The sequence below is a fragment of the Apaloderma vittatum genome, unplaced genomic scaffold, assembly GCF_000703405.1.
Source record: "Apaloderma vittatum isolate BGI_N311 unplaced genomic scaffold, ASM70340v1 scaffold3475, whole genome shotgun sequence".
Lineage (NCBI taxonomy): Eukaryota > Metazoa > Chordata > Aves > Trogoniformes > Trogonidae > Apaloderma > Apaloderma vittatum.
In genome coordinates, this window is record NW_009716313.1 from 6,037 (window position 1) to 29,922 (window position 23,886).

The 23,886-nt window shown below is 35.9% G+C and overlaps 1 protein-coding gene across 1 annotated transcript in view; it reads right to left on the reverse strand.

The window, feature by feature from the left end:
• Positions 1–5,220: 5,220 nt before the first annotated feature.
• Positions 5,221–23,886, reverse strand: part of STXBP5 (syntaxin binding protein 5 (tomosyn)) — a gene marked incomplete at its 5' end in the record, with an annotated part of 44,116 nt that continues 25,450 nt past the window's right edge. Inside the window, 7 exons of the mRNA XM_009869464.1 lie at positions 5,221–5,534; positions 6,404–6,624; positions 8,665–8,776; positions 9,573–9,738; positions 11,578–11,947; positions 12,765–13,004; positions 17,109–17,159. Coding sequence (XP_009867766.1) covers positions 5,493–5,534; positions 6,404–6,624; positions 8,665–8,776; positions 9,573–9,738; positions 11,578–11,947; positions 12,765–13,004; positions 17,109–17,159 — 1,202 coding nt within the window. The remainder of the gene's footprint in view (positions 5,535–6,403; positions 6,625–8,664; positions 8,777–9,572; positions 9,739–11,577; positions 11,948–12,764; positions 13,005–17,108; positions 17,160–23,886) is intronic.

Here is a 23,886-nt window from a genome sequence, read left to right on the forward strand (position 1 = left end):
CTGAAACATTAATGTATAATACATTTTAAATTTAAAATACCAGCTGCACAGGTATTTTTATTTACAAAAATATTCCATACTTAATTTTTTAACTTTCTTATGATGACATAGTTCAGTTCAAGTACATGTAAGTAAAATAACTCTATGCAATCTAACATAGTTGTGTTTGTAACAGTACAGTTTGCAGATCATATGAAACTATATTTGTAGACAGATGAATTTGCAACCCTACCTAAAATGCATATTCCAGTAATCACCCTCAGAAGAGCTAGTGGGGCTCAGCAAGACTTAACTGAAGAATAAGTTGCAATGAACAAAAAGAAAAAAAGGAAAACACACATGTACACACCAAGATATACATAAACGAGAACTGCTACACATCAAGCATGCTCACCCACAAGTGGGCAATGTCAGAAAAATTTACGGATGTTTTTTTATTTTTCCCCCATGGCGCTGGTACAATGAAACAGTAGCATAACTAGAGAGCAGCATGTTTTCCTAGTTCTAACCACTACAGATAGCACAGCTCAGGTCTAAAATAACACGGTACTGCTTATTTACAATTCTTTTTTAAAAGGGAATATTTAAAACATGTTCCCACCCCGCTCCCTTTGCATCACCTATTACTGAATGGTAGTAGTAATCCATATACAGCTCCTTACATGTTTTCAACTGAAACAGTTTAACTTCTAGTTACTATTTGCCTGGCAATATGTAACTTAGGCACTAACAAAAAGAAATACAGGTATCAACCTATAGCTGTATGACTTAGACATTTCTAGGCAATTTACATAGAAAATTGAAAACTGATTGACGCCTTTGATTTGATTGTTTCATATTTCTGCCTTTTTTTTTATTTTAAAAAATGAATGCCCATATCTTTAAGCCTAAACTTTATAAAATGTAAAAGAACCCAGAAACACAGTACACTCATCTGGCTTGAAACAGTAATAAAGTAGATGATAGACAGCACATCTTTGTAACATGCATAAGAAGAAGAAATTGGCCCAGCTTAACTTAGTTTTTCAATGAAATCTGAAATAAAAATTGGTTTAGCTGATTTGCCTACACTACACTTTTTCCCCCCGTTTTACTTCCTCATCTCAAACATCATTAATTTCTGTCTACAAAGTATTTGAGGATTTTGTGGTAGCAGCAAAGCTGTCAACATCCACCCATAAAGATTCACGGCAACGATGTGAGAAGTTGGCTGGAATGACAGAAGGTTCAACCAAGACGTGACCCTGCAACTGGGAGATGGAGGCACAGCACCAGCTCCTTCCCCCTGCACCCACCTTCAGCCGCTATCGATGCCCGCCCGGCTACATTAAACCGCGATGAGGAAGAAGAGGGCACTCCAGCCCCAGGCTGTAACACAAGGTCAGTATGCAAAACAACCCCCCCGATTCACATGTAAAGAGCTGATGTATCATCAGAATTTCTACATTTATACTCAAAGGAAATACTTGTCGGATGGGCCTCATTTCAGTTTTGGGGAATTCTGAAAGTCCAAGTAACAGAGCTGAACAAAAAGGAAAAAAAATCGTAGAAAAGCAGTCAGCCACAGACTGCAGCTATTGAGAGAACTTTTTACATTAGGTTAGTTTTCTGAATGCTTTATCTTCCCTTTCCATACTTGGGGAATTGTTTATGAATGTTCAAAATGGGAGGTAAAAATAAGTATGATTATTTTGTGCAAAGCAAAATGGGCTATTTGTTTTCATTGCTTAGTAATTGTATCATCTCGATATGAGATATGAATGTAATCATAAGCTTAAAACAACTTCTTCTATGGATAATATACATACTTTAAGTACTTTGACTTAAAAATTGAACATAAGTATTTTTAAAATTAAAGGTAGAAGTGTACATATAAAAATTATTTAAAACTAAAAGTATATTCTTAAGCAGTATGTATAAATATAACAGATTTTATTGTATTATCTAGTAACAAATCTGAAAGTGTTGCAGTAATTTATAAACTGAACGTCGACACAGGATATGTGCCTTTCATTAGATTCTATATTGTATATACTTGTATATACATATTTTGCTAAGAAAACACACATTCTAAATGATAGTCACATAATTAGCAAATGTGCCTGAAAGAAATCTGTTCTAAAGTCTTTACTGAATGTGTGTATTTATATACAAATAATGAACCTGAACTGCACAAATGCAGAAAATTAAGGAATAAAATATCATGATTGAATTAAAGTGCAGGAAAAATTCAAGTTTAGAAGTTCAGGTAAGATCAGTGCCATTAATTAAGCAAAAAAAATCCGAACGACAGAACAGCAACAAAAACCCCACAATAACAAACTCCCTCGCAAATGAAAAAAAGACAAAAGGAAAACAAAAAGGAAAAATAGCAAATGAAATTGCTTCCTAAAAATCCTCCTTTGGATGTAGCTTTCCAACATCACCTGCCATGCAAGTACCACCTCAGGCAAAAATCTTTGCATAAAGACAGACAAGGAACACAGCTACATATTACTATATTTTATAACTGACTTTGCTAAAGAACAGATCACTGGAGATGCCTGTGGTGTAACACTTTCAGACTTATTGGAATACACACATATTTACACATATCAACATTCAAAAGTTACAATTTGGCAGGACTAAGGTGAAGAAAGGCTTCTTCAGTTTACAGTTCCTAATGAGACACACAACATATAAACAAATAGGTAGCAGCAGTTTCTTACACTTCCATCAAAAAAAATAAAAAAGTAATAGCTCAATTGTATTTTATAGTTTTCCAGACACTCTAAAAAAGTTTCACACAACTAAAATGCTTGCGAAAAAACCAGGGGTGCTTTCCCCCAAGGATTTCAATATACTTTGCTGTACAAAAGGTGCACCACCAATAGCAGAATAGGATGCAGTGACGGGTGTACAACTGACGTCCTCCCACAGAGAAGGAAAAAGGAACATTTTAGACAAAAATTGTACATAGCCCCTTTAATTGACCAAAACCCATTTGCATGTTCATCTCATGAGCAATTATTCCATTAGTTTTCAAATCTAGAACCATGCTCTAAACAGTAAAAAAGATTCAACTATGACAAATTCTGTAATACCAAATAAGCCACTACTCTTCTTGTACTGGCAGAGGGTCTCTCAATGCCTCTTATTTTTTTGCTTGCTGGTGGTTATCAAACGTTTCATGATGAGAAAGTTAAGTACACTTTCCCTTTAAGCCAAGGTCTTCTCACATTGAACTAAAACGAGGATTTGCTGGAGTACTTTTGCCATCCTCCGCCCCAGGGCCTGATCAGACTAGTTCTCCAGGATTCTGTTGCTTCTGTTCATCTTCACCAGGTCAAATAATAATCAGGCACCTTAATTTATAAATGTGAGATAGGAAAGGGGATGAGTGTCAGCTTAGCTGTTTAAATTTTGGAAGTGGTATGGATAGCAGTTTATCTAGTTTTCTTCCAATGGATTTTTAACAAAATGGTGTTAAGTCTGCATTAACTTGACACTAAAAAATAAATTAACGTGCAGAGGCAAAAATTGTGTGGCAAGCTGAGTTAAGTGACTGGAGTTAACACTGCCTCAGAAAGTATGGGACAGACTCATCAAGAAATCATAATCCTGCTTGTTCAAATTATCACATTCTCATTTGTTTAGTTCTCTGAAGAGTGGACACGGTATGGCATGCCCTTGTACTGGGCAAAAGAATTTGCTTCTTTTTAAATGAAAAGTTACTATACATAAAATCAGAAAATTTAACAATCTGTGCTACAAGACCCAAACACATTTGCCTTTCATTTGAAAAGTGAATTATGAACCATCAGTTCTAAGTTCAGTATTTCGCATCCTTAAAGTGTTGTAAGGTCATCTTCTCTACGTACCTGCAACATCACTTTACAATACAAATACAACCAAGGTTTTGCTTTGGGAACACTCAGAAACTGTGAAAAAATCGACAAAGAATGTGATGCTTGGAGAAGCAAAAGCAAATGATTAATTTCAGACAATGTAGACCTATCAACTTCTAAGCACTTCCTTTTATTAAAAAAAAACCACAACAAAACTGTCACTAACTGTTTCTGTTTTGAGGAAATAAATAAATTTTTGAAATGCAAACATTTATTTTAAGGAATCCTCTCTTTTTAAAAGAGCTCTGGTCATTCTCACCATTATAGACCTAATGCAGCAGCCATTAATAAGTTAGCTCAGCTACATTATTTACCTCACTTAAACATTTCACCAGTTTCTGAAGTTTTAGCGGACACTACGCACACTGAAAACACCACTTTAAGGACTACATCCAAACTTTAGGCCAGCTGCCTTTAGTGCTTGGGTGGGGCCAAGATAGGTACTTGTAAAATAGCTCTACTAGCAGGATGTAGAAATTTGCTGAACAATACACTGACAATTATTAAATATTTGATGCTTGCCATTATTCATGCATCAGCACCTCCACAGAGTGTAAAACTTTGAAAACCTGAGTCCAAGATTTCATAGTAAAGGACTAAAGGGGCATCTAGAACTTCAGTTTTGAGCAAAACTCTCTCAGCTATTTTAATCAACGTCTGCAAAGATACATTCTGTAAAACATTTATAAAAATTCACAGCATGAATGAAACACACAGCCAATTCTAAATGTTACATAAACTGAACCAATAACTATTTTTGGCAAAAAAAAAAATATTTAAAGGAGCAGAAGTTGAAGTCCTCTTACCACAATGAAGATGTTACCACATTTCACACTGCATGGTCATAACACAAATGAAAACTCCCAGCATGACACATTCCAGTAATATTATTCACTTGACATTTTTAATGCAAAAATTGTGTATTCTCTTGTTTTGCACTTCACAGAATATGATCTGAATACAAGAATACTAGATCAGGGGTCCAAGAAATGACTGCACAAGTCAACTATGTATACAATTGTCAACAAGAAATCTTCCAAGCTTCCAGCTTTTCCGATGAAAGAAGTGACAGCAAACTTCAACTCTTCACCAACAACAATGGTAAATATAGCGAGTCCTAGAGAGGGTAAGTGTAAGTCAGCTACTGTCCAGCAGGACAAACAACTTTATTCCAGCTCTTGGACCCCTGATTTATTGCCTCTCCTCACAGGAGGGTATAACACTGGCAGCAATACAACAGCACAAAAACTTTTGGCATATGAAATATTAACACAGGATTGACCCTGCATTGCCCCTGCCCATCTCACACTATGTTTTCCCTTTACCCTCTTTGTCACATGTTCTAGTTACCTTCTCTGTTCCAACTCTCAGCTAACCCACAGTTAAGAAACACTCAAGTTTGGTTTTTTGAGTGTGTTTCTTTTAAATATAAAGCTCCTCAGTTAAAGCCACAACTGAGGTAAAACAGTGTGTGATTTGTGCTAGGAAACAACAGTATCCAATGGTGAATACTCCTTTAAATTTCAATGGTCCTGCCAAAACTAATGAAAACTCAAGATTTTTTTCATCAGGACTAAATTAAACAGATGTAATTGATGAGCGGCATCAGAACTGGTACCACTTCTTGTCTTTGTACTTCAACATCATCTAAAGAAAAAAACAAACAATTTCTCATTACTTTTTCTATAATATACCAAAAAGGACAATGATACCAATAAATTATATGCTTACAAAGCAGCATGAGAAAGAGAGACTGTAAGGGTGGTGAGACACTGGAACAGGTTGCCCAGAAAATTTATGGCTGCCTCAATCCTGGAAGTGTTCAGGGCAAGGCTGGATGGGGCTTTGGGAAACCTGATCTAGTGGGAGGTGCCCCTGCCCATGGCAGGGAGGTTGGAATTAGGTGACCTTGGAGGTCCCTTCCAATCCAGACCATTCTGTGATTCTATGACTTTAGTGAGGTTTTTCAAAACTGCAACAATGACACTACTGAACAGTGACGTAAGGTTAGCATGATAAGTTTCCTAATGGTAGCATCACTGCCTATGATCTAGCCTCAGATAGAAAAAGATGTTTTGAGAAGAATGGGAAGGTTGCACAGTTTAGGGGATGGAAAGAGACCTGCATGAACATGGAAGAGAACATCCATCCTATGTAGTTACTGAGGAAAAAATCTTGGACTCATGGAGTTTGCACACAACAACTGGATCTCTCTTAAGAATCTCATGCAGAGCATTGCTCGTATCTAATTCAGTGACAAATTCTTTATGCAACTGGAACCGAGCTGCACTTTTGGAAGTCTACATGCCACTCGGGGTATGCTCCAGACCAATGTGCTACAAGATAAAGCTGTTTACGTTAATACTTAATCAGCCGTAATAATTGATAGATAAAAGGGAACTATCCTTTACCAATGATACTGCATTCCTTTAAGATACCTCTAACATGTTACTGCCAAAAGTCTGTTACTTGCAAAATTTACATTTATTTGCTAGAGAATCATGTAACAGACTCACCTCATGAGCATGTTTAGAGAAAGAATCAGCACTGTAGAGCATAGCTGCAGTTTTTTCCTCTAGTTCTCCTAGTTTCTGTCCTCTTTCATCTAGTGCCAACCGGGCTCGTGCTAGTTCACCAACTACACCAGATGCTGCTCCTTTAACACCTTCAATACCTCCGGGTCCTGGAATATGCTGGGCAAGACTTCTTGACGCCTTCCCAGACGCTGATTCTCCAACTGGAGGCATTTGTAAAGCAGCAAAAACAGAATAGTAAGGTTTTCTATCCTTATTACATAAATATCAATGCAACTAGCTTACAAAAAGATGTAATTTCTTTGCCTAGACACCAAATACCTATTTATAAGCAAGGCTATAAGCAGTACTCACTCCTAAACATTACTAGATGTTACTATTTAGTAAAATTGAGGTTTTCAAACATATTTCCAAGCTTCCAGGCAGGTTATAAAATTATAACCTTTTCACAGATCAGTGCTAGCATCATGGTTATCAACAGAACTGTTGATGATGGACACCTTCACCAGAACCGTGCTGGCGAAGTGTTTTTTCAACAATATATTGTTTATTGGGAAGGTGTTGGGAATTCAGCAGACAAAACAGGAGAATTTTGAAAATACATGGTTAATTGTTGGTTAGTTCTGGAACTGCTTTGCTGGTGTATCCAGCAATATGACTCTACTAGGAGACGTTTCCTTTGACGGAAGTTCAATTCTAGATACAGATACCTGAAGATTAGGTGTCTTTGCTCTCATTGCTGTGAAAATCTTGTGAAAAAATAATAATCATATAACGTAAATCATGAAAAGGCAGTACATTTGTAAGAGCAGATCAGGTACTCCTAAAGTAAACACCCACAAATCGTCAGCTGAACACCTCTCCAGACTCCACTGACCACACATCTTCTTGAAACAGGCTGCCCAGGGAAGTGGTGGAGCCACCATCCCTGGAGGTGTTCAAAAAAGAGTCGACATGGCACTTTGAGACACGGTTTAGTGGTCATGGCAGTGTTGGGCTGAGAGTTAGATTTGATCTCCCAGGAAGAGAAATGATTTCACTTATTACAGATTCTGCTGCGAACCTCATGTTAAAGAGGGCTACTTCAAAGACATTTTCAGATGTCTTTTGAATTGTCATTGAACCCACTTTCAGGCTACAGTTCATTAGGCTCTTTTCTCCCATTCAATACTATTTGCCTTCTGAAGATCTGAGCCAAAACTCGATGGTTGCAACTTGAAACGATGTGAAGAGATGCTTCTAAATTTATGAGTGCTCTTCTGTTGCCATGAAAAGGCAGTTTTTCCATGTCCTAGTCATACTAACTAAACATATAATTTGTGCACACAAATTTCTCTAATACAACACCTGACCAACCTTTCAAAGTATTACATATATATAAATTAAAATGGATATTTTTAATGCAGAAAGTGGACTCTAAATATTTGGTATTTGTTCAAGATGTACAGGCACAAGTAGTAAGGAGCAATTTAATTTTTACTGGATAGATCAAAAGAGCCAATAAAAAAGAAAGGATTGCCAGAGAGCCTTGTCTGGTTAAAAAGCTACATTTCATTCTAAAAAAGAAACCTTTGTTTTTACAAATAAAAATGTACAATACTGTGTTTCACCTAGCTAATATCAGAGTAAGTGGAAGCTATTATCCTTCAATACATTAAAATGTTGCATGCCACCGCAGTACACACAAAAAAAAAAGTAATGAAGAAAGAATGACAAAACAATAATGCAATAAAAACTTTGCCAAATCTGAACTTTACTGTCCTAGGAACAAAGAACTGCATTGAACTATCATACAGTTCTGTCCTTGCTCTCATTCCTAAGATATCTCTGCACAAGTCAAATGAGGAAAAAGAATCTAGCAAATAAACTGAAGTAGAATGAAGTTTTAATTTTCTCGCTGGCCAGAATAGTGTTCTCCAGAACTAGCCCCCTTCAGTTTAACAGCATTAAGAAAATCACAGTCAGTACTATACACTTCATAAAGATGAATAAGCATAAGATGAATTGCCCCATTTCTTGTTTCATAATCTACTCCTGAATAAATGAGGTCAAAAAGTCTGTGAGAAAACAGTACCAAGATTTTCTGATCTTGTTGGTGAGGTGCACAGCGCAAAAGCTATGAAAAAGTATTTGTCATTCTCTTTTTTACTTTCTTCTTTGCAAATATAATGTTCTGTTAACACATTTCTCAAGGATCACTTGGGTAAAAATGTCAGAAAAGTAATGAATACTAAAAAACTTACAGAGTTCCTCTCTGTCAAGTGACTGTGCCCCTCCTCCGAATAGGCCTTTAAAGAACCCCCTGTTCGGTGCTTCTGGTGTTTCTACAGGAGTGAAGAGCTCACCCAACATTTCCTTCGCGACAGAAGTGACACAACAAGGCATACATTATTTCACACACAAATTAATGGAATGTTCTTTAAGAATTTATTTTGTGGATTTAAATTGCAGAAGAAATATGTTTTAATAGGCATTTGCCTTTGCAAGACAACTTAGGAAATAAAATATAAAAATATATTAAGACATCTGTCCAAACCACCTGTTCGAATGGTTGCAAGCTTATAGTTCATGAAATTCACTAGCAGAGAAATGGCTTCAAGCAGAGCTGTATTTGTCCCTCATCTTGGGCAACTGATTTTGTCCTCTTGAAACTGTATTTATAACTACTCATATCCACACGTGGTACCAAAGCAGAGCTTACAGTGTGCACCCTCTGCTATTTCACATTCTGCACAACTTCCAAGATGAAGAACGACTGAGAATCTTTTCAAGCTGCTAACGTCCCCGAAACATAGCGGTTTCCTTCAGGTATCCTGAGTTAGCATTCCCTACTCATGTCAGCATGCACCTCCACCAGCATCAACTAAACAAGGGAGTTTTGTTAACCGTACCATGTTACAAAAGGAAATTTCCTATCAATCAAAATGGAAATTATGTAAAAACCTGTTTCTAACACAAGAGTATGGATGAAACAGTAGAATTTAAGAGTGGAAGTGATTCGTCCTGAATCAGACGCTACAGTGAGGAAAAATTAAAGTAGGCCAAAATGCTTGGCTTTAAGACAAACTTAATTACTGTAAGCATCATGAATCTAGAACCAAAAACATCAGAGAACATCTAAGAAAACAGTATTTTTCTTTCAACTCATTACCTGAAGATTTTCACATGTTTCTTGACTGTAGGTGAGCCTCTGTATTTCAGTTGGTGAGACAAGATAGAGAGCCTGTCCATTGTTGGTGAAGCAGAATGTTCTGGCTATCCGCATATTGGTGAGTGGCAGGTAATACACATCCAACAATGGCCTTAAACTTGGCAAACTTAAGAAAAAGAATGAAAAAAATCCCATTAAATATATCAGGATTGTCTATTATTGATCAAATTGCTCATTTTTAAATTGCAATAGATTTTTCTCTTCACCATCTAAGTACCACATAAGCAGAATATCATTTAATGCAACTACAGAATCTCAAAACATAAATATGATATTTTTTCAAGGCAGCACCTCAAAAATGAAAATTAAACATCTGCATCACATATACTTTAAAGAACTTAACTTAAATGATACTCTGAGCAAGTAAATCCCAGATTCACTTAAAATATTATTCAGTAGTTACTAATCAAGTGTTTTGATAAGTATTGACCAGAATTTCACAAGTAAACATCTTGCCTCTTCTCTCAGGTGAAGTATTTCTCCTTGACTAAAAACACAAGTCTAGCAGATCTCTCCTCCAGAACACAAAAATATGCAGAGGTGTGCTTTCAAAGGAAAGTGGAATTCAGTATCCTCAGACAAACTTATGAAATATATCCTTTTTTTTTTTTTTGTCTGACTGCATTTTTAAGAGGAAGACCTTTTAGAGCAAAGTTTACTTACCTTGTATTTTCCGACCTGCACGTGTAACTGCAGTACCTACTGCATTAAGCTACTGAAGAACAGATGCAGCACAATCAGGCCGTAACAATGCTCTTCCTACCAAAAATTGCTCTCCCCCAAAGTAATAAAAAATGCAAGTAAAAAAATGACTAAATACAAGACATCTTGATACATAGAACCCAAAATAAACTGTTGATATCTAAAATAAGAATATTGCTAGTGTGAGTTAGTAATGGGAAGTGCTTTGCTTCAGACTGATGGAAGCACAAAACATTCTTACAACTTCAAGACAAAATACAAAAACAGTAGAGCAGGTAGGACAAGCATGGAATCCATGACAGCATTTTCATAGTATCAAAGAAAACTGTAACAGAAATCTAAATTTCTATCAGTAGATAAGCATTGGGCATCTTGGGTATGATACAGTGCTCTGACAATTTTACATAAACAACACATTAAGTCCACTTTCCAGCAGAAAAATGCTTATGGAATGGAGTTAATCCTTGGAGTTTAACTGCCCCACACAATAAAACAATAGTTATCATTTAGCACCTACCTCTATGCAAAGTTCATTAGAAAACAAAATGAATCCTGAGGAAAACAGGATTTGTTTCAACATATTGTACCTCAACATTATTAAGGTCAGTAAATTAGGGAAAAAATAGTGCTTCCCTTGCAAGGTGAGCAATATTTTGAAGATAATTTTAGAATATATGTTGGGATACACACTAATGGAGTTAACAGACTTAACAATCAAAACTTGTTTTATAATTACAGTATGCATCAGCTTTAGTCTTGGGCCTAGGAACTTTCTGAGTAAGTACCTTTTTAAAGTATTTCCCAAGCTGAAAGCTCTTTTTCCCAACCTTTAAAAATAAGGAATAATGAATTTTACTGGTATAATTTAATAATGCCATGTTCTTCATTTATCTCAACATTAGTCATGACTAAAACATAGGTGCAAAAGCATATCTACACCTTTTAGACAAACTGTATATACACAACTTTGAGAAAAACTTCATCGATTCATTGATCTATATCACACATTTGGAATTATTTATTGAATCAGGGTAGCTTGACCTAAACTGGTAAACTTTGTAATGTGTTAAAGGCATAACTAATAGGAATGTACAATAAAAATTATCCAGGCCCAAGTGTTAGAAGTTCATCAACTTTTAAAGAACATAATAATTATTTTTAATTATTCTTGTGGAAAAAGCAACTTTATCTAGCAGAAGACCTTTTTTTATATACATTTAAGTTACTAACAAACAGGTCTTACCTAAAAGTCATAATATGTCCATTGGCACAGAAACATGCAAGGCAGATACTGTTACTCAGTGATACTATGTCTCCACGAAGAACAAAAGAAGTCTCTGTTATGTTTTGCTTATAAATACAGTTTTGAGATGGCAGTGAGATAACTTTTGCTTGCTTTTCAGAACACATCACTGCATATTGGTTTTCACTGATTTCCTGAGAGGAAGAAGGGGACACTGAGACAGGTCTTCGTTTTTTCGATTTATCTTTTTCATCTTTATCTTCAGGAACATTATGTTCTCGCCAGGGTTCGTGTGCTGGTGGGACCAAGGATCCTGTAGTATCCAGAAAAGCCATTCTCAAGATTGCCCCTTTTAGCCTCAGGATGGTTCCTAGGAAAAGAAGTTGGGCACACTTTTAAGACAGTTCTTTTAAATTGTCTTTCAAGCTACAAAACATTAATTTAAGAGGACAGTACAATGACAAGAAAACAAGAACTGAAGTTTGCCTCTGTAGCAAAACAGATATACCAAAACCTTTGGACATTTATCAAAAAATCCAAGGAAGCATGTGCAAGAGCACATGTTAACCCATTTTCCATAGGTTACTTTAACAGAAATTTATGTGTTTTTTGAGAGGCAAGCCGTAATGCACATTTCTACTCAAGTTCAGTGTCACAAATGCAACCCATTTCATTCTCTCCTGAGAAGTACATAATGTGCTTAATATCAACAACAGAAGTTATTAGTCAAAGGTAAACACCTTTCTTTAATACAGATAGGTTCAGAAACAAGCAATGTGGGGGTTTATTCCCCTGCAGTTCATGCTTAAATCCACTTCTCTAGCACTAAATGAAAGAAGAAAGGTTTTAACTCCCTACTGTTTAAATCAGTGTCTGGAGGCCAGATCTTATGCTAACACGTTTCTTATTAATATTTATTCACAGGAAAGTAAAAACGTGAACATTTGCTAAGAATACAAGAAGATCATACACATGGCAGTATTTTTTAAGGCTTATGCAGTAGTTCCGATGACTAAACATACTGTCTAGTCTGCAGCGTTGCCTTTACGATCAAATATTACCAAATCTGAATATTGCTGCCAATATCATACTCAATAAGCAAAAATCACACAGTTTCTTTAAAAAAAAAAAAGAAGAATGACAATACTTTATTGAAGTATACCTCAGCTCATCTATTTTGTACATACCACTAGGAGAAACAATTACTGGCTGAAGAAGTCTTTGCTCTCCTCCCGGGGGCAAGTTCAATCCAATGACAAGCACTGTACCCAGCGTGGTCCCGACCCACAGGCATGGGGAAGGCGACGTATCAGCCTTTCTTGTGAAAGTCTCACAAAAATGAAGAGCTGAAATGGCCTCGCGTGACTCTTTATCAATGCTAGTTACACTAGAACTCCGGGATCGACTGAAAGAGTTGTCTTTGACATCTGAAAATAAATCAGTATTAATTAAAAAGAACAGTAAAATGCAAGGATTAAGACAATTCAGATTTTCTTTTTTCTTCTTTAGCGCGAAGTATATACTAACTACCATTCTATCGATTATTACTCTTGTATTCTTCCTTAGTAATATTTCCTTTTGGTCCTGTTTTCAACACCATATCCTGAACAAAGCACCTATCTATCTTTTCTTTTTTTCCCCAGAGATTGCCATTACGTAATTCTCACGAACAATTGTTACAAATATTTCTTTCTTGGGACAGAGAGTAACAGTCATCATCAAACAAGACCCCTCCTTCAAAAAAATTACAAACCTCGCTGTTCATTGCTTCATTGATCAAATTAAAAAAAAATTAACTTCCATGGAACAGTTAAATAGTCTTACGAAGATGCAACTATTTTACTTCAAGAGTGGCAGTGACATCCAGACACCAGGATAACATGTAACAACTCACAATAATACTGTCCCACTTTAGGAAAGTATGCAGAAGGTCTAACAGGCTATTTAGACAGACACCAACTTCTAGCTAGAGAAACACCAAATGCTACCAAATGCCACCCAGCACTATTATACAAAGCTGACTATTTCCAGTTTGAATACTGTAGTGCTAGAAATGGCAGTAAAACTTTTCAGGACATCTTGCTCACTGGTTAGCAAATCAGGTTTTTGCAATACAGAATAAATTCTAGTATTAACAAAAGCTCAAACAAGTAAACATGCTGCTCCATTATAGCTGTGCACTGTCTGCACCTGTGGTGACACTTAACACATCAGCATGCCTGAATTTATCTGTGCATTCACAAATTACTGCTTCACTTTAACTCATCATTCCAAAATTTTAGCACAAGACAACTTAGTAGAAGTCTGATACAATTTATATCATTATTTAAAAAAAAATTAATGTTTTTGATCTTTAGATAGGATATAGATGCAACTGGCATCTTTAAAAGCAGGATTACGAGTTAAAGAGCAACATTTAACCACATACCTTCTGCAAGTATCACTATGCTAATTTTATTAAATTATTGCAAAACTTTCTGCAAAGAACATCTAACATGCATTTGAAAAGCATACAGATGAGATTCCAGCTGACAAAATACAGACATCTACTCAACACAGTGAATCTTCTCAGGAGATACTTCTTTCACTCCAACAAGGACAGAAAAATTAAACTGCTGAATTTTATCTACAGTCAAATGTAAAACATGGATTATAGAAAGAAACTAGGTCAAACACTCAGATGTTGATGTCCTACATTTTCACATCTAGAAAAAAAAAAAATCAAATCCAGAGTAAATCAATGAAAACAATTATTTGGGGTTTTTTGTAATTCTTCTAATGACCACAGCCTCTTAAGAGATGCTTGTTTCTTCAGGCTTGAATGTTTACTAGCAACATTTTTTCAACTCGGACATGGATTAATCAGTCTGAATAAACATACATTAACTGCAATAGGCATAAAACTAAACACACATTTGTTGAGTTGCATCTGATTGAATATTTGAAGAGCATGCGTACACATTCCAGCAGCATTGGAATGGACAGGAAAAAAACCCCTCAAAAACTAACTTGCCGGGCAATATGGGGATCATGGAGAGTGGACAACACATTCAGAAGACAGAATTGCTGGTAATGAGCTTAAATGCTTTAGTGCATGTTACTTATCCTGAAGTCAAGGAAGAACCTACTGTTTGTTAATGGATTAGATTCAGATGAAGAGGAAGGAAAAACAGTCTGATGACCCACTACACACAACTTCATTGGAAGGATGGAAAGATGAGGCTCTTTTTGAGCAACTAAGCTAAAAGGAGAGGATCTAGTGGCAATGGTACCTTAATCATCTGGATTACAACATTGAAAAGCAATGGTATAATGCAGACTAGAGTATGTTCAAAGTAACTTCTGTTCTAGAAAACAGAGGATAAATACAGAAGCACATACTTTAGAATTTGGTTTGGCTGTTCAGGGAGGAAAAGATGTAGGTTAAAGATCTGATGACAGGCAAGTAATTTGAAAGAACGAGATCGTGGAAGAGCAGGTTTCAAGAAGCCATGGAAAGAAAGAAGAGAAAATGATAATGAACTTAGGAGAAAGGCATTTCTGCTGTATCCCAGAGCCACATAAGTGACAAAAAAAATTACAACTTAGCTGATAATCTTTGAAGAACACTATGCAAAAGCTACACCTCCAGGAGAAAAGTAAAAAAAAACCCAAATTGCCTAAGGAAATTCTTTACAGACCTGAAAACCTAGGAGAATTTTACACAGAACAAAATGAGGCATCTAAGTGCAGATACCCACACATGTGCAAAGTTGAGCAAAACCAGTCAAAGGCTATTACAGTTTGGAAGGTACAAACTATTTTATAAGTATACCAGAACTGAGATGAAAAAAGAAAAATAAAATCCATGATTTCAGTAGAGAGGACAGCAAATATTAATGATCTAGAAAATGCTGAAACTCTTTCAGGATCAGAAAATGTTGAAAGAATTTTAGCACTCTTTTCTCCAGCCTTCATTAAAAAAAGAAAAAAGAAAAAAAAAAGAACACTTTTAAGTACTTACTGCTATCAAAGAACAGAGAGTAAAACAATGGTAGAATTAGAATGAATTGGATGCTAATGTACAAATGTCTTTCAGTTTGCAATATATGATACAACTCACCCTAAACTGAAATAATCCCTAAATCATTAGTAAACGCGGTAAGGAAGAACAGAAACAGATTGAGAAGACAAACCAATTTTTTTCTGCTCTTTTATGCCAACAATGCCACAGTTAAATCTCTCAAGTTCTGAGCACAAGAGTTTTAGAAAGATGAGGAAATCTCCTCCGGAATTTTAATAGAAGCCATTATAGCTTTAGTAAATGTAACCTGAAAAAGGAGAAGGAACTGAATTTTGGAAAAAAACCCTCAACAATCTGCAAAAACAAAGAGTAAAGAGTGTTCACTGTGGAAAGGACAAGAAAAAGTTAATATGGAAGCAAAGAAGATTGTCAAACTTCCTGTTACTTAAACTGACTATAAAACATTGAAGCTTTCTGTCAGGGATTTTTCTAAAACCTTATTTATTGGAGGCTCAGGAATAGATGAGAGGTTAAATCATCAGACATCTGTATCCCTGCCATAGCAACGGATTAAAGGATTTCTGAGGCTTCCTTCCAACTTCACACTCCTCCAAGTGGAGCAAGCTGCAATTGTCAATTGTAAACCAGGGTGGTCCAGCTCAGCTTCAGGATGTCCCAGTGCCCTGGACTCTTTTCTTGCACCAGCAGCAGTTGTCAAACACAAAGTTCTGCAGCTGCCACTGATCCTGGCCTCTCTTCTGCTGGGGTTGGGGTAGCTACTCAACTGCAGAAAAGGGAGCGAGCTGTGGCAGAGACAGCTTTTACACTCAGGATGCACGTACTGCTAGCAGGTCTACAGATGTCCCCCATCCTCTTTACAGAACAAGGCAGGGGAGCTGGAGCTGATCTACAATCTGGCAAAGTACTAAGAAATGATAATAAAGCTACTCATTTGTATGCTGTTTTACTTATGCCATATGAGGATCTCCACTACAGACTTCACAACAGACTGCTTCTTATAGAAGCAAAACGAAATTCTCAGACTGGTCATCCGTCCAAACATCTGCATATTATTTACATTTAGAGAGAGTGGTCACAAGACAATTAACATTTGTAAACCTATGTCCAACTATTTGTTGAGTGGACCTCAACATATCCTGTTATTCTTAGATTTAATTTTTCAAACATATCAGAGGGTTCTAAACAAGCTGTAATTTTCTTTACATTACCTGCTTATTCACGCTTTAGCTATCACAGCACTACTGATAAAGTGAGTGACAGATACCTAAAAATTAGGCCAAAAGTGTGATAAGCCATGTACAAGATTTGCAGGCTTACCTTATGAAGACAGCAATGACATTTTGTGTCTGAGAGCCCCCAAAAAGAGTGGAATTAAAATTTTAGTTCTATATTTCAGATAAATGCAACAAAAGTCACGATAGTTTACATAATTTAGGACTCCTACTTCAGCATACTTGCATTCTTTAAGACAGTTTTAGTAAAAATAAAGTCAACTATGTAAACTTACCTAAATCAGGCTTTAACTCAGTTGGCAAACTTAGCTTCCTGGACATCTTTGCTGAAAAGTGAAGTATATCTTTTTTTTAAAAAAGAATAAACATGATTCTGCTGGCCTTTATTTGCTTCTGTCCCAATATTTAATATATAATTGTTTACATTAATTGCAGTACTTAACAAGATTTCTACTTAAAGCAGAGCCTCACTTCCACAAGAAAGGGGTGCAAAGTAAAACATGGAAGATACCAAAATCTCCATTACTTTTGGCAAAGTTCATTTGTCCTCAGGCTTTAGGTAGAATTTGATGGATTGGATGAATTTTGTTTTGGCTCAAGCTCAAGTTTTATCTCCTCAGGTGAGGGGACAGAATGCAGACTCTTGACAAGAATGTGCACTGAAGCTTACATAAAGTTAACATCCTATCCCCTTTTATTCTACCCTACTTCCTGATCAAACCTGAGAAATTTTCAACAGAGAAAAGATGAACTTTGAATTATGCTAAAACATTAATGCACACATGCAAAATACTAATAATCTGAGATGCAATCGGCAACCTTTGAAGAATGGAGACAGAATAATTATAAAATCAGCAGCATATCAACATTTGCAACGCTGTGAAACAAAAGAGTATAATTTTGATAATATTGCTGAATGCTTGAACATATCCCTGATTAGCAAAATTTTCTTTACAGGAATGGAAATCCTGTAAGTTCATTTAAAGTGCAGTATTATACTAAAAAATGTTTCTATAATAAAAGTCATTAGTAAACCAGCAGACATACATCCCTCTTCAATCTTTCTTTCAATAATTACTGGAGAAGGAATAATTTTGATGTAGCTTAACTGCTAGACCAGGGCTAGACTCTGAATTTATTTTCCCAGACATGTGCTTGAATTCTGATCTACCATTTAATTCTTCACTATCTTGTAAGGTTAATAATTCGCTACCTAAAGTAGAAGTTGGGAACAGTCTCATAATTCTAGGAGTACCTTCTAATGTATATCAGTCAATAAAGCAGCCTGAATCTTGTTGCTTCTTTCAGCTAAAAATTCTAATTTTTAACAGAAATAATTCTATTTTCTACAGAGCCTGAAGAATAGCATGTGATTTAAAGTTACTTCCACTCCTTCAAGTAGTGAAATGCTTCATTGTATCATCAGATATACTCATCAGTATTGCAAATGCTAGTTATCTGAATAGTTTAACAGTTTTATTCCTGTCATACATTATAAAATTTTGAGAATAAGGTTCCAGAAATAATTTTCTAATTTCCTTCCTGTGCCAATGTTACAAAGCATGTACTCCAAGTAAAATTACTTACTCCCAGGTTGAAATGCTAGCCACTTAACTTAATTTAGTGCAGGGTGAAACTAAAAACGAGCAGTCTGACTGCATGTTTTCTACCTGCATTCTTGCATTGGCACTGTCATCTGCCCAGCTTGATGGTGAGGCCAAAACTCATCTACAAGAAGTTTCTGCCAAGGGCTTTCAACAAGATCAACTCTTGAGCTCAGCTATACAAACAGAAAACTGTAGTACAAAACAGCACAAGTGACCAGGGGCCCATCTTTTTGCTGTCAGCTTGAAAAGAGACCATGAAACCTCATCTGGAACCATGAATTACAAGACGGGCGTTCCTCACCATAATGCTTGTTTTGTGTCAGACATATAAACCATAAAAGCTGAGAATATAAACAACAGAAAATAATTTAAGTTATTTTTGGCTTTTTCACAGTTTTTACCATCTGTGAACATCAGCAATGATTAACTTAGTCATGATGAAGACAAGGGTGGTCACTTCTGGCTTTTCAAACAGAAATGTTTAGCCCACAATTTTAACTTGGAGAAAATTGACAAAAAAACATAATAAAAAAAATCATCTTCAGTAACAGGTAATAACTACAAGTAAGTGTGTTGAATTCTAAAAGTCAATCCATAGTTTTAGCTTTTTGTTCCTTAATGAAAGGCCAGCTGTGTGAACAAATTTGTCAGACATTTTCTATGATCACTGAACTATGCTCATTCGTAGGACAAGAGGGTACATGAATTGTTAAAGACAACTGTTAAACTTGTCATTTATAGAAATTGTGTATTACTCTGCTATGCAAAAAACAAAAATCAGAACAATGTGTCAGAAACCTTAATAATTAAGATGTAAATTGGGAAACAAGAATCTATTTGAATAGCAGTAGTGCCATCTTGTGTTTACAGAAAAAAAGTGCCTAAAATACAGTAAGAGAGTATTTATTTGCCAGCTAAGCCATTTCTCTAATATTTAGAAAACAAAACAAAAACAAATCCAAACCTGCTTGTATTCTAGCTTATGGTTTAAAATAGTTTTGGAAAATTCAGTTTTGCTCTGCCTCAGATGAAAAACAGCAACATGCTAGACCAGTTCTAAAATATAAAAGATAGAAATCAGAGAAACGGAAAAGACAGGACTGTGATCTATAGAGAGGGATCAATGTCAGACTTTCTAACCCAGTTGTGTAACAGGGCAAAGGTGTCGGTGACTGCTCCTGCTGGGTGGGGCTGACCTCAAGCAGCAGCTCTCCCATCAGAGTTTCATGCGTCTCTTGGTGGTGGCCGTGGCTGCTGCAGCATTTACAGCCAAGACCGTCCTTCTGCAGCTGGTGTGAGACAAGGAGACAGAGACCAGGGAGCTCTTTTGATCCTCCTGACGCACTGCTGCTCAAGGCAACAATGACTATTTTGCCTCTCTTTAGACCTATATTTAATTCTCTAATTTGGAAAAACCTAGAGTCATATACAGGCACACACAGATCCTTTTTTGCTGCTAATATATATAATTAAGTATAATATAGAAGTATGATACTAGAGAACTGTCCCAAAACACTGTTCAAGCTTCTTGGAGATTTTTCACAGGTCAGGCTCAAGAGGGCAGGTGTTAATATAAAGGATTATCCTGTCACAGATTTTTCTAATTCTGCACAGTAGGCTCAACCAATTCAATGAAAAGAACCTGAACACTGAGACATGACTGAACTATCCATAAGAAGTTGTGGCTTAAAAGTAAGAGTTACATTTTAATTGCAGTGGGTTATCCTGAGCTGATACTTTACAATGCATAGCACAACAGCTTAAAAGCTAGAGTGATCTCTCATCCATTCCTTAAAGGCAACAGCCTAAATACTTAAAAAAAATTAAAAATCTGAAGTGTAGAAAGCAGACAAGTGTTTTGACAGGCAACAGCACAGTTTACATAAAGCCTATTTAACATTTCATGAGAAATAACTAAGCAGCTTAGAGTTGATTAGACACACCAAAGTTCCCAAATTATTCCATCTTCGGCAAGTACACAGAAGTGGAATATTTACATTACCAATTTCAAGATGCTTAAAGAATTGAACACTGTACTGGTGACACAGAGAAACTGAATATTGGACTAGAGAAATCAATTATCAATGCTGAAACCTCCAATATAAAAATAATAAAGCCATCTGACAAGAGAATGTAAGAAAATATGTACTTAATGTATCCAAAATTAGATCCAAGTATTAAAACCACATTGGAAACAGTCCTATTCTGGCATTAGGGCAAATGAGAACTCATTATGAGCATCTTAAGATTTGATATAATGAAAACAGCATTAACAGTCAATAACTTTAGCACTGTTAGAAAAATTTACACTTAGAATGTAATAAATATGAGAAATCTTATGTCAATAGTAAAAGTAAAAATTATAGAAGTTTGGCCGTAAATCTAGTCTGATTAGGTCTGCCTACTACTATTGTTTGCAATTGTTTTTGAACAGAAAATAAAATCCATCTTTCTGAAAAAGTATTTGATGTAGCCTACTGGAACAGTTATGAAGGTCTAAGAGTCTACAGTATTTTGCATGCACTTTTGCCAAAGCCTCTTCCAGAAATTGATTTGATGCTACAATACATTTTAACTTCTGACCTGATTCATAGCTATACATTTAACAGCAAATACGTCTTCATGCCAAACAATTAACTGACCAAAGTATGAGTAAAAGCTTGCTTCCACTAAAGCTGGATTACAACAGCTTTGTATAAAAATGACTTGGCCTTAGAAATAGAATACATCCCACCAGTAGTTCTTCCTGTAAGTTCATCTACATTTGGAACATTTCTCTGCACTACTTCACAGGACATTATGTATACATTCAAAAAGTTGAGATTCCTAAGAGAAATGGTTGCTTTTAATAATGGCCACAGTATTTTCTAATTTCTATACAAGCTTACTGAAACTGGGTATCTCCATATATCCAAGGTAACTACAACTTTTACCATAGTTCACCTTTGATGCAAATAGAAGGGAAATGTGACCCAAAAGCAACAAATAATAGATCTTTGAGTTATTATTCATTATTATTATCAAAGTTATTTAACTTGAGTTATTACCCATTCCTTAGCCTGGAACATATACAATTGGGTATTTTCACAACTTAGTATTTAGAACAAGACAGAGGACCAACTGATTTTAAACAGCACATGTAGCAAAGTTGAAGTGTTTGTACAAAAAGTATTTACATTTTGTTTTCTTTATGCTATTGATGCAGTCTTAGATGTTTTTTGATACTTTAATGAGGCAAGAACCCTTTTCTGGCACTATAACCAATGATAGAAATGGTATAAATAAAGATGTCTCCATAAAAATTTCAGTAAAATGATTAGAGTTAAATGTCTTATATTTCTAAATGCATGAGTTCTATGCTACCACCTTAAAGCCCTATCGCTGAAATGAAATTACTTTTCATTTAGCAAGCAGTATTTCCCTACTCACTGTCCCATGTGACAAACACAGGAGTGATTTAAGCAGCAACTGATACTATCACTGTAAATAATTTTTGTTCTGTTTCACAATCCATATCACAGGTTATTTTTCACACATTGACAAAGAATGGAAAGAACTTGAACCAACTGCACTACATACCAGTGCAAAGGGCTACAGTCACGCTACATACATCAGATTCATCCATGTGAACACGCATGACAGCAAACAATTTGTTTCATACAACATGGCAAAGTTAATGATAGCAACACATTTTACAGAACTCATTGTTCATTCACATTTAGTTGACAATTCAGTTTAAAACAATGAAATGCAAACCCATGCAACTTAACACCAAAGAAGATGTGCTTTACGTATATGGAAGAGCTTAGAATGTAAACTCAGGAAAAGCCATGCAGAGTAAACACGCCAGTTAAGATACAATAAACATTGTACTGAACTGCTCAAAAGTAACAGAATGCACATGAAATGGTTAAGTTTCTTTAAACTTCCAATAAACTGTTAAAGTTACATAAAACACAGCATGGACTCACTGGAAGAACATTATGAATCACACATCATATGGGTATTGTCTCGACTCTGCATTTAACTTGCATCCTGAAGAATGCATTACTTTTAAATTAATGTTTCACTTGTCCAGCTGTGAAAAACATTCACAATACTTTCAGCTGAAAGGCTTCAACCTGAAATGGGATAACTTGTAGTGACCTTCCAGTACCTGAAGAAAGCCAGGCTGGGACTGCCTACAAGTCCATGTAGCAATAGGATGGGGGGGGGCAATGGTTTAAACTGAAGCAGGGTAGATTTAGATTAGATATTAGGAAGAAATTCTTTTCTGTGAGGGTGGTGAGACACTGGAACAGGCTGCTCGGAGAAGTTGTGGATGCCCCTTCCCTGGAAGTGTCCAAGGCCAGGCTGGATGGGGCTTTGAGCAACTTGGTCTAGTGGGAGGTGTCCCTGCCCATGGCAGGGGGGCTGGAACAAGACGATCTTTAAAGTCCCTTCCAACTCAAACCATTCTATGATTCTACGAAACAGATGTCAATAGTTCTATAGAATTGTTATTAGTATGTTTGATTAATACCGTAACATTACTCTCTGAGAAAAAGTGAAAAAACCAATAAAGTCACGCTGAAACGTACTTTTTTTCTTTGCACAAGATAGGCTGTCTTAAACTCGGAAGAGACTGCTTTGGAACAAAAAGGAAACATTACCTCATCAATAGGCACTGATACAAAATGCATGAGATTCTTATTTTTCTCATTAGAAGAACTGAGCATAAGTTTGTAGTTTAGAAGAGCATATCAAAACTCATAAATGATACACCATTTTTTAAATTACAGATAAGTTGACATAATATTACTGACAGTCATTTGCTTTCTTGAACTCTATTCAGGCTTCCACTGTCCCAGAGCTCATCTTCCCTGACATTTCTGTTGTCACTGCAAGTAGGGCTCAACATAGCATGAAGTAAAGGGCATATTCTTGTTCTTCCTCATTTTGTACCTCAGATCCCAAAGATGACTTCATCATACTGGTATTTGTCTCACTGAATTTTAAATTATTTTTCTTCCCAATTACCAAATTGTAATTGAAGGGATTAATCATTTAGGATAAAAGAAATTGCAAAACAGAAAATCAAAGTGAAACTAAAGCAAAAGAAATCTCTTCTTCTCTAGTGTTAACTTATGTTTAGCAACCAATATTACTATGTAAAGTAGTTTCAACCTTTTGATCTGACTAAAGAGATAAGACAAAATCCTTATACAGCAACATATTAACATGCCAAACAAAACCAAAATGAACCGTCAATACAGCGATTCTGAAATGAAAATAATCATATCCCAGTTAAGGAAGAATCACACAGCCTCTTGCCTTGACATTTACTTAATTACCCAATTGTCAGAAGCAGAGTTAATTTCCATTCCAATCATAAAAGGGTTCAATCTACCTGCAAACAACATATTCCAAAGCGATTTTGTTGACAAATCGTTAAAAGAAGTCTGGA